General features: G+C 41.0%; 1 protein-coding gene across 6 annotated transcripts in view; it reads right to left on the bottom strand.

Moving 5' to 3' along the window:
• CDC14A (cell division cycle 14A) overlaps positions 1-12,239 on the bottom strand; it is a 118,391-nt gene that overhangs the window by 38,748 nt on the left and 67,404 nt on the right. For all 6 annotated transcript variants that reach the window (XM_048860218.2, XM_048860221.2, XM_048860216.2 and 3 more), the window contains 2 exons: positions 7,174-7,261; positions 383-613 (listed from right to left, as the gene is read on the bottom strand). In XM_048860218.2, coding sequence (XP_048716175.1) covers positions 383-613; positions 7,174-7,261 — 319 coding nt within the window. The remainder of the gene's footprint in view (positions 1-382; positions 614-7,173; positions 7,262-12,239) is intronic.

Genomic DNA, 12,239 nt, shown 5'->3' with positions numbered 1-12,239 from the left:
GAAAGCTCATGCTCAAATAAATTGGTTAGTCTCTAAGGTGCCACAAGTACTCCTTTTCTTTTTGAAGAAGACTGTGTGCCTCTTAACATCTACTAGCCCACTTTCTATAAACGCTAAAGAGAGATCTTCAGCAAAATAAACAAAACAAAAACAAACAGCAGCATTATTGTATGGAATAAAAAAAAGGAACCCTGAATAGCAAATAATGTAATGTATAGTTCTCATGCTGGAGTAGAAGAATTTACTGTGAACTCTTTGTAGAATGAAAATAACCTGCACAGGATCAAAAACTCTTAAGCAAAATTATTTTCAGAACTGGCAAATGCTTTTTCTTATTTTGAACTAAAAACTCCTGAGTACACAGTGTTAGGTTTTTACATACCTTTACAGTGTACAGCTATAGCACCTTCAGCATTCTCGCAGATGTTCAAGAACCGTCGCACTATATGGTCACTTGGTGTGCTTCCATCTATGAAGAACAAGTCATAATGCTCAAAGCCAGCATCTGTAAACCGTTTTGCCTCATAGATTTTTTTGTTTAGTCTTATGATTGATGTGACATTATGCTTCCTGAAATAGGGAAAATAGGCTTCAGGTGCATGAAGAGGATAACCTAAAAGAAACAAAAAAAGATTACACGTTAGTAAATCACTGAAACCTACCTGAAACACACACAAATCCAAACCTCCATTAAAAAAACAAAACAAATGAACACATTTTTGAATGAAAAACTTTTTACTAATGCTGTAAACAATCTCATTTGACATTTAATAAAGGTAAATATATCTATGAGAAAAAATATGCTAAGATGTGTTAAAAATTAACAAAAAGCTTTAGCCTGAGGTTTATAAAGCTATTATTCTTACAAATAAAAGTATCAGAAGACATTAAAGCATAATCTCTCTTAGGTACTTTACAATGTCCTGTGTGTTATAAGTTAGGTTTACAATTAATACATTAGACACCCACTCACACTCTAAAGCTATTCTTATAATGAAGGATTGTCTGCTTTAAAGTGGGGCATGTATATGAATGTAGGATTCCATAATGGTGCAGATGTGTATTTGTTATGGAGCCACAGGCCAAGAGCTTAGAACAAGTGGACACCTTCTGCAACTAAGAAGCTACAGTACAATATGTAAAGAATATGCTGGCAATGCTACTACTATTCTAGTGCATTAGGTTTATCACAAGATGCGTTAATTTTAAATTGGTATTCCGTTTCTTTTTTATTTTTAACCTTTATTTCTGTGGGTAGTAGACCTAGCCAAACTGAACTTCCCATTGTTTATTGTTGGTTAAGAGAGGGAACTCATGTGGAGAAAATAGCAGCTTTTGTTAAGAAAAGACCAGATCTTTTTTTCTTGATTTGGGTTATTAACCTGAATTTCTTCCTAGCAATAAGTTTGGCTGTGCCAAGTGGAGATAGGATTAGTCAGAATTTCTCCTATGAAAAATTTTATTCATGACTATGTGGGCATATAGAGGAATGGAGAAAATAAACTTATACAAACATTTAAAACTAAATACTCCTAGCAACTAAGTGAAATCCTGGTCCCATTGGAGTCAAAGCCAAAACTCCCATTGACTTCAGAAGGGACAAGATTTCACCATTTATGTAATAAGTCTCCACTGCCTTACGGCTAATTTTATAGCAGTAACTTACCTTAATATTAATGTTAGGATTGTTAAGAAACAGTTAATTAAGTTTAAATCCTGCAAATAAAAACGTATATGTTACAGGAAGCTTTTTCTTTGAACCTGAAAGCTGGAGTCTCCATTCTGAAGTGAGTTTTGCACAGAGAAGTTGAAGAGGACCCCAAGAAAAAAAATGGATCAGAAGCCAGGATTAGACAGGGCCATGGTTATTGCTCCAAGAGAAAGGTGATCCCCTACACAAACTAGAAGCTTGTCTTTTCACGTTGTCTTCAGAGAGCCTCCTTCAAGCCTGAGAAGGCCCTGTCTGAGAACCTTTTGAGTTCATAGGTCAGAAGTGGTATTGGCTCAGCTTGAGAAGAAATTTTTCAAGTTTCCTCCAGAGGAAGGTGGGCCTGGGCCAGCAAAATTTCACTGTCTTGAGAAGACAACACCTCTGGGGCAAACCCTCTGGCGCTAGAAAATAAAAGTTCACCAGGCCATTCATGCAGATACTGTGAATGCTATAGCAATATGTAAAGCAACAGAAGATGATTAAAACCACTTTTATGGGAATGTTCGATTTTCCACAGCCTATAAAATCTTCTGCCGGACCAACCTCATCAGTTGGGATTAGAATTTATTTTCATCAGATCAGGTCCTATTAAGATTAAGAAAGGATGAATCAATCTTTGGAACAGAAAAGAATCTGGTGCCCTTATCCAATTAGACTTGGTATGTCAGAGAGATCTTATTAATGGACCACCTGAATCAACAATCTTCTCAAGAGATTCTAGAATGAGGAAAACTGAACTGCTTTTCCTAAAGCTCATTTTGACAGGGTCCTGGAGAGACTGGGCTATTGGTTGGCTATCTGAAAGGCAAATGTCTCAAATCAAGCATTCCTCCACATCTTCATTAGCGAATAAGCAACTCAGCTCATCTTCATTAAAATGTGCAGAGTGGGAGGAAAGTTTCCCTCCATCAGCTGAGGTCTGAGAAAAATGTTATGCCAAGGGGTATCTTTAAAAGAAGAGACAGGTTTGCTGTTTTATATTTGCTTATTTTAGAAAAGTGTTAATTGCCCTAGGACTGCAAACCCAGAAAAGGAGAAGAAAAAAAAAAGAAAAGAGTCCTGTCCTTTGTGCTTAAGAGTGTTGTTTTGGCAGTCAGGTGGGAGATGAGCTGATCCTCCTCAAATTCAAACAAGCAATTTAAAGTTGAAGAAATTTAAAGGTGCCGACTATCTGCAGCTTGAGGATTGGAGGGGCTCTGATCAGTGAGGAGGGAAGCCTTAGATGACACAGAGGATGAACAGTGTGGGGAGCAAAGCAGACAAAGGTCATTGATGGTAGGGTACTCCATGGAACACAGTGGGCATCAAAACTTAGTCACTGTGGCTAAGGATGGATCTTACACAGCCATATTTTGGAGGGATCTCACACAGCCCACATTTATTCCCCTGCTGCCATTTATCCCATCCAGTGGAGTTAAACCAGTTGTAGCACTGGTGGGAAGGCTGTTGACAGGCTGAATGGAAGTACTGTGACTTGGTAGTGGGTTCTATTCACTATGAACCTTAGAATCTTCTGCTGATCTGGACAGGTCACTGTATGAAAGTAAGCCCCCTTTAAGTTGAGGGCAGCATACCAGTCCCCTTGTTCTAGGGAAGGAATAATAGATGTTAGGGTAGCCATGTGGAACTTTATTTTCTTCAGGTATTTATTTAACTCTCTTAGATCTAAAATAGACCTGAAACCATCTTTTGCTTTGGGAATAAGGAAATAGCAAGAACAAAAACCCTTCTCCCTGAGAAACAGAGGAACTTCCTCTATGGCTACTGCTAGGAGAGATTGAACCTCCTGCTGAAGAATGGTCTTGTGAGAGTGTCCCTGAAGAGCATGGAGGAAGTGGCATAGAGGATTGGGAAAACATATGGGAAGGAACAGATGGGCCTGTATGAACTAGTATATTGCCCTTAACAAACTGTCAAAAATGTGTTTTTAGAATGGACAGCTGGATAAGAGGAATCTGCTGCCGCAAGGAGGAGTGAGGAGGTGATTGTTTACAATAATTTCTGCCCCTTTTTCTCAGCAGGTCTTGTGGCGGAGGCAAAAAGCTTCCTCTTTGTCGCTGGTGTGTAGATTCCAAGTGACTTCAGAGCTGCCCTGGAACCTTTTAGACTACGTCACCTATTGTCCATCTTTTCTGAAAAGGACCTCTAAAAGGGCAGATCTTGAATGGTCTGTTATACTTCATGAGAAGACCAGAAGACTGCAGCCATATGCATATGCAGTTCGATTCACAGATATGGCAGACACCATGAATCGAACTGCTGAGTCCGCTGAATCCCAGTGATCCTGGCCATCAGCTTGCCCTCCTCCACCATCACTCCTGCCTGGAATCTTCCATTAGCCTGTCTTTAAACTTCATGATGTTTTCCCAGAGGGTAGTCATGACAACTCAGAGGGGTGACAACCTCAGGAGGGGTGCAACTGTAAGTTGCACCCCTCCTGTTGAATAAAATTTATGGCCAAACAAGTCCAGTCTCTTCGATGCCTTCCCCTTTGGTGTGAACACTTGATGCCCCTAATCCTTCCTGCTCATTTGCCTACTGCCACCACCAAAGACCCTGGGGGTGGGTGAGAGTAGTGGTGTTCAAAACCCTTAAAAGGGACATCTCTGCCTGTTTCACTGTAGGAAGAAGGGAAGGAAAGGAAGAAGGGGTCTACCAATTGCTTCATTAATTGGGAGTGCAACTCAGGAGGCTGCCATCAAAGCTAATTTATCCACTAGTTTGTGGCATTTCTTGCGGACCTCTTCCCCTGAATGTCTAATACCAAAGCTACCCTTTTAAGCAGTTCTTGGTGAACCCTGCAATCCTCCAGTGGTGGTGAACCACTCACCATCTCTATAACCTCACTTGGTGATAAGGAAGATGATGCACCAGGATGCTGATGCAACGTCTGGTTGGTCTCCTATAGTGGAAAAGCTGTCTGAGCAATTTCCAGATGCTTGGTACCACATGTCAAGAGAACATTCCCCGAGGTGCTGACTACCCCTCAGAAATCAACTCAGGTGGGTGAAGGGAGGTCCTAGGAGGGGGAGGGACACCTGATGGTGTCCAGAAAGGCCTATAACATGGTGGTGTCTGGGCCCATACTAGCATAAGCCACTGTCTCTGAGGTGTGCCACTGCTGGAATTGCTGCGAGACCCATGAACTCCAAAGCTCTGATGGAGGGTATGCATCCTGTTTTGCATGGGACACAAAAAGACCCCACTTCCGAGTCTGAAGAAAATGACTCGGAGTCCTTTGATAACAGTGAAGCAGAACCCATGTGGATAGGAGATAGATAAGCTGAGCTAGAGAATGGCAGTACTGGGGATATTAATGATTGTTTGCCCCTGGATTGTACTGCCTCTTAGGTCATCAGCCTGGCACCCGACTTACAGGATTTAAACCACAGAATGCGAGGCAGGGCTCTGGTACCAGTACTGAGATTCAAATCTGGCCCAAAAAGGACCTAAAACTGAAGCCTATCACCAGCACTAACTATACTCTATACCTAACTGACTGCTAAGAGAACAAATAAATTATATACAAAAAATGAGGGAAAAGCTTGTGACAGCAAGACCAGAAGTGCTCCAACAACCATCACTGTGGTAAGAAGAAACTGAAGGGCGGTTGGCTGCAACTCCATATTCTTATACCTGCATGCAATGTGTGCGATGGTGGAGAGCGCTTGTGCCATCCCAATGGATATTGATGAGGGATAAAGTTCCCCAACAGCTGCACATGAGGTGTGTACATACCTACAGTAGAATAGACATGTGCAATCACTTGAAGAACTCACCCACTTTGCAATGAGAATGCAGGTTAAATCACTCAAGCAATTACAGTCCTTCATTGCCTTGCCACAATGCCCTCTGTATGCCCAGAAGACAGACAAGTTCTCCTACAACTCACTGGGAAAGAGTTAAAGAACAGCTCAGCTTACTCCAACACAAAGAATCATGAGATATGTGCCCAAAAGTCCTGGTGAAACACAGGTGTCTGCAGCACCAGCAAGGACACAGTAACTTGTGGATGGCTTTGCAACTCTAAAGTATTCAGACTTCATATGATGGTCCAACCTTTTCAGTACTGTGGGCTGCATTTGTAGCTGTGTAGCACCTCCGCAGGCAATGTACATTAACAAAATAGTGTCCTCCATGAGGCGTGACCTTGCACGCACCATATGTGTGAGGTCATGCTGTGCGGAAGTTGCCAATTTTGTAGAGAAAAATGGTGCAGGGCTGGACGCTTTTCAGGGCCAGACACAATCGTCCTGAGGGATGCATCCTGCCAACTGGCTGCCAGTTGGACCACCCCTCATCCCTCCACTCCAGTAGTTAGTTGAATACGTGCTTTAAAGGAGCAACTTATAAATCACATCTGTTAAAGTGTTTTGCCTACTGCAGGTAATGCTTGTAACTGAAAAGTAAAAAAAAAAAAAAAGAAAAAAAATGTTTTTTCTCAGTTCATGTACTCAATATATTTGACAGTTCTTTGCGGTTTCCGTTTCCCTGTATAGCTAGTCAGTTTCCATTTTAATTTGTATGCGTATTTATATTAAATACAGCAGCTGGAAAGAGACCATTAAAAATTAGAAAGTGTGACTTTAAAACCACAAAGACTGGCAGGGAATCTGCGGGGTAAGGTGTAGCAAAACAACTACCTGTAACCAATTTTTTTCTAGGTTTCAGATAACAGGTAACAGCAGCCGTGTTAGACTGTATTTGCAAAAAGAAAAGGAGTACTTGTGGCACCTTAGAGACTAACACATTTACTTGAGCATAAGCTTTCGTGAGCTACAGCTCACTTCATCGGATGCAATTTTTGCAATTTTTTTAAAAACTAACTTGATTTCTAGTTGACTCTTCCCCTTTAAGTAGCATGAATACAAATCCGTTCCCCTCTCAATCAGGTTTCACTTCCTTGCTCTCTCTAAATGTTATAAAACCTACTAGTTTCTCCATCATCTACAGAATTTTCAATAGACAACACCTGAATTTCCAACGTAATAACAAGCATTTTTAAACCCTTCAGGGCTTTTTTATACAATATAAAGAATCTGGACTTGCACCCTTTTTTCTTCATTTCCCCCTTCGTCGTTCACCTTTAATTCTGCATAGAAGTGAGTTCAGTTGTCAGTTTCAGGAAGAAAAGTAGGGAGCCACCTCAAATTTTGGAGTCACTTACTGAGTGAATTCCACAGATCTCTTCTGATTGTCACTGAATGAAATTCAGTCTTATGATGTGAAAACTCGAAACAAAATTCTATCCAAACTGACCAAAAAACCCAAAAACCCATCAACCTACCAATCCACCAACTAGAATTAATGTAACTTTTTTTTTTAAAAACATACTCTAACCCTTAACTACTGTCTTCACAAATATGCCAGAGATTGGAAATAAAGACTAATCATATTAAGGAATAGCAGGGTTATAAAAAATAATACAGTGTTTTGACGTATGATTGACAAGAAAAACATACCATTTTCAATTTTGGTTTTTGGATGAGGTCCACTAAATGCTAAAAATTTTCCTGGAACAATCCAGTTGAAGTCACCATTTTCTACCCGCTAGTGAACATTTTAGGAGACAAGAAAGGAAAAACATTTTAAAATTCACACACAACTGTTAAAAATCTATTTCTGAATAATACTTTTTAAAAAAATAACTGTATCCTCTCTATAGAAATCATATGAGCAAAGCATTTCAGATGTAACTATTTGGCTCAGAAAATGGGAGAAACCAGCCATGTATGAAGCTACTTGCCAGAAATGTACATGATAGTAAAGGTAATCTTAGAAAAGCCTGCTTTGGAGAGATCTTCAAATAGGCAACCTTTCTACACCTGACCTAAGACATTTCTGCTTAAAGGCTCAGGCTTTCCAATGCAGCTCTACTTATGAAATACAATAGATGCTGGCAAACACCAATTTTATTTTATGCATTATCAAAGGCTATGGAAATCTGCCACATCGTTAACAATGGCAAAAAAGGAATTAATAGTAAACAAATTAAGACAAAATTAGCTCTCAAAATAATAATTTCCTTTTGAAAGTTGTAATCCATGTACTGGCATAGCTCTGATAGGTTAGCAAACAAACCCAACTATAAATCAATAAGAGGATATTAAAGTTTGAAAGAGGGTTTTCTTTAAAAGAAACTAAAAGAGTGCATGTTCCTCTAACATGAGAAACAAAAGTGTTTTGTTTATTTTTAAACTCAGGCTTCACAACTAATCTGTAAACCTGGAATTCTTCCATTGCTCACTCAGCCGGCCACATCTGAAAGCATCTCTGAGATACATAACCCAAGGCTTCTCTAATCTCTAAGGTTTCTTAAAAAAATTACAGATGGGTTCATTCCCAGTTTGACAGTGTAGTTGCTCTACACATGACATTTTTTGCAATGACACACTGTTTTCATGTTGTATGAAGATTTTTGTATAATTTATGAGTAGATGATATATTCAGTATACCAGCTTGCCACCCCACATAAAATCTTGCCAAGTAAAAAGTTCTGATTCTGTCCATCACTATAGGTAATTTGTAAACTATTTGCCTGGCTACCCCATTACAATTGACTCCATGGTCCTCCCACAAGTAAAACTCATGCTGAAGTAAATAGGAGCATAAGGACTGGTGGCCTGACTCCTTACTTGGCAAACAGCAGAAACAAACAAATTTATACCAATGGCTGTAACCTCAGTAGACTGAGCAGAGTTTTATATAAGAACATTTTTTTACTTGACCACTCGATGTTGTCAGCTGTATTCATGAATACTGAATTCTTTGTACTTAAAAAGGGACATCATCCACACCTCAATTTTTAACCTACCTGAAGAAATATACAGCTGACAGATAACTGGAGATAGCTGATAAGAACTTAAGATACCATTATAAATTCAGTATTTTCTGTCTAGTTCAATGAAAAGGGAACAATCTATAAGCCTGGACCTGTGTAGGACAATGAAGGAGAATTGGTTTCTACATCCATTATTCTTGCATAACTGTCCATTTAAAATTACTCTTAAAACAACTCCCACATCTACACTACAAGTCATCACTTTTGTGATGGTGCCAAAAAATACAGAAGTGTTTACATTTAGCTTCACATACTGGGAGCATCTGGACTGAATAAATACACACAGCAGGTTAGTTTGTGTGCATGCTCAGAGTTTAAACTGGAGAAGTGCAAGTATAAAGGTAAGTGGCATTTGGTTATGAGAAAGTTGGGGAGAACTGGATAAAGGAGAACACAGACACTTTTTAAATGGGCAAACCTGAAAGAATGCAAGAAGAGGAAATTGAAGAGGCTCCCAGATTCTCATTTCTTTAAGTAGGTCAAAATTAATCCAAGGCAGCAGTGTTCCTTTAAACAACATATTCCACATTCTCATTCTTCAAAAGTGAATAATCTCATATGTAAACATTTAACAAATAATGGAACACTTTGTACACAGATCACTAGTTTATACTATTATGTACACACCCTACTAGAGAAACTTGAACGGGCACGTACATATTCCAAAGAATCTTCTTTTTTCAATCAACTATCTTTTGTTTTTAGAACAAGCATTTTACTATAGTATACAAAGAGTAAACAGAATAAAGATTACTTGTTCAACATAAACTATAGTAACTATAACAAAAAACGCTAAGCAATGCAACAAAGACTGCTGTTGTGGAGAACAAAATTGGTTTACCAGTCTATACACAATAGCACACTACTGAACTTAGAAAAACCTCTTTCAAAGATTTTTAAAATTGTGGGAACAGCTAGACGGTAGGAGATATGGGAGAACTCAATTTGGTGAATGCTGAATGTTCAATACTGAGTTCAAGGTTTGGCTGTCATTTCACCCCCTTCAAACTAAATTCTCAACTAACTTCTCAGTGGCCATTCTTCTTGCCCATTTCCTACTGCCTCTTGTACTTCAGAGGATCTTAACTCATATCCTAGAATCACAGGACTGGAAGGGATTTCGAGAGGTCATCTAGTCCAGTCCCCTAGCAGGACTAAGTATTATCTAGACCAGAGGTGGGCAAACTATGGCCCGCGGGACCATCCTGCCTGGCCCCTGAGCTCCCGGCCAGGGAGGCTAGCCCTGGCCACTCCCCCGCTGTCCCCCCTCCCCTGCAGCCACGCCGGCCCACCTCCCAGGCTTTCCAAGAAGCCTGTCCTGCCACTCTGAGTAGCACGGTAAGGGGGCGGGGAGAGGTGGTCAGGAGGCCCCGGGGGGCAGGGGGCGGTTGGATAGAGCAGAGGTTCGGAGGGGGTGGTGGTCAGGAGACAGGGAGCGGGGGGGGATTGGAAAGGGAGTGGGGTCTTGCGGGGGGTCACTTAGGGATGGGGGTCCCGGAAGGGGGTGGTCAGGGGACAAGGAGTGCGGGGGGTTTGGATGGGTTGGGGCTCCCGGGGGGCCTGTCAGGGGGCGGGGGTGTGGACAGGGGTCGGGGACAGTCAGGGGACAGGGGGGGTTGGATAGGGGGTGGGGTCCTGGCAGGGTGGTTAGTAGTGGGAGGTCCCAGGAGGGGGTGGTCAGGAGACAAGGAGCAGGGGGGGGTTAGATGGGTCGGGGGTTCTGAGGGTGGCAGTCAGGGGGCAGGAAGTGGGAGGGGGCGGAGGCCAGGCTGTTTGCGGAGGCACAGCCTTCCCTACCCCGCCCTCCATACTGTGCGCAACCCCGATGTGGCCCTCGGGCCAAAACATTTGCCCATCCCTGATCTAGACCATCCCTGACAGGTGTTTGTCTCACCTGCTGTTAAAAATCAAGGATAGAGATTCCACAACTTCCTTAGGCAATTTATTCCAGTGCTTAACCACCTTGACAGTTAGGAAGTTTTTCCTAATGTCCAACCTAAACCTCCCTTGCTACAATTTAAGCCCATTGCTTCTTGTCCTATCCTCAGAGGTTAAGAAGAACAATTCTCCTCCCTCCTTCTTGTAACAACCTTTTATGTACTTTAAAACTCTTATGTCCCCCCTCAGTCTTCTCTTTTCCAGACTAAACAAATCCAATTTTTTCAATCTTCCCTCATAGGTCATGTTTCTAGATCTTTAATCATTTTTGTTGTTCTCCTCTGGTCTTTCTCCAGTTTATCCACATCTTTCCTGAAATGTGGTGCCCCAAACTGGACAAAACACTCAAGCTGAAGCCTAATCAGCGCAGAGTAGAGCAGAAGAATTACTTCTTGTGTCTTGCTTGCAACACTCCTGTTAATACATCCCAGAATGATCGCTTTTTTGCAACAGTGTTACACTGTTGACTCACATTTAGCTTGTCATCCACTATGACCCCCAGATCCCTTTCCGCAGTACTCCTTCCTACGCAGTCATTTCCCATTTTGTACGTGTGCAACTGATTGTTCCTTCCGAAATGGAGTACTCTGCATTTGTCCTTATTGAATTTCATCCTGTTTACTTCAGACCATTTCTCCAGTTTGTCCAGATCATTTTGAATTATAATCTTATCCTCCAAAGCATTTGCAACCCCTCCCAGCTTGTTATTGTCCGCAAACTTTATAAGTGTACTCTCTATGCCATTATCTAAATAACTGATGAAGATATTGAACAGAACCGGATCCAGAGCTGATCCCTGCGGGACCCCACTCATTATGCCCTTCCAGCATGACTGTGAACCACCGATAACTACTCTCTGGGAATTGTTTTCCACCCACCTTATAGTAGTTCTATCTAGGTTGCATTTCCCTAGTTTATGAGAAGGTCATGCGAGACAGTATCAAAAGCTTTACTGAAGTCAAGATATACCACGTCTACCACTTACCCTTAACCACAAGGCTTATTACTCTGTCAAAGAAAGCTATCAGGTTGGTTTGACACGATTTGTTCTTGATATATCTATGCTGAATGTTACTTATCACCTTATTATCTTCTAGGTATTTTCAAATAGATTGCTTTATTATTTGCTGCATTATCTTTCTGGGTACAGAAGTTAAGCTAAGCTGACTGGTCTGTAATTCCCCAGGTTGTCCTTATTTCACTTTTTATAGATAATTTTCAAAGATAACTGTTAATGACTCAGATATCTCTTCAGTCAGCTCCTTGAGTATTATAGGATGCATTTCATCAGGCCCTAGTGACTTGAAGACATCTAACTTGTATAAGTAATTTTTAACTGTTCTTTCCCTATTTTAGCTTCTGATCCTACCTCATTTTCACTGGCATTCACTATGTTAGACATCCAACCACTACCAACCTTCTTGGTGAAAACCAAAACAAAAAAGTCATGAAGCACCTCTGCCATTTCCCCATTTTCTGATATTGTCGTCCCCACCACCCCCCCGCATTGAGTAACAGGCCTACCCTGTCTTTGGTCTTCCTCTTGCTTCTAATGTAGTTGTAAATTATGTCTCTAGCTAGTTTGACCTCATTTTGTGCCATGGCCTTTCTAATTTTCTCCCTACATACTTGTGTTATTTGTTATATTTATCCTTTGTAATTTGACATAGTTTCCATATTTTGTAGGACTCTTTTTTGAGTTTAGATCATTGAAGCTCTCCTGGTTAAGCCAGGGTGGTCTCTTGCCAT

The sequence above is a fragment of the Caretta caretta genome, chromosome 8 (assembly GCF_965140235.1).
Source record: "Caretta caretta isolate rCarCar2 chromosome 8, rCarCar1.hap1, whole genome shotgun sequence".
Taxonomy (NCBI): Eukaryota; Metazoa; Chordata; order Testudines; family Cheloniidae; genus Caretta; species Caretta caretta.
This window is presented reverse-complemented; position numbering and strand designations above follow the sequence as displayed.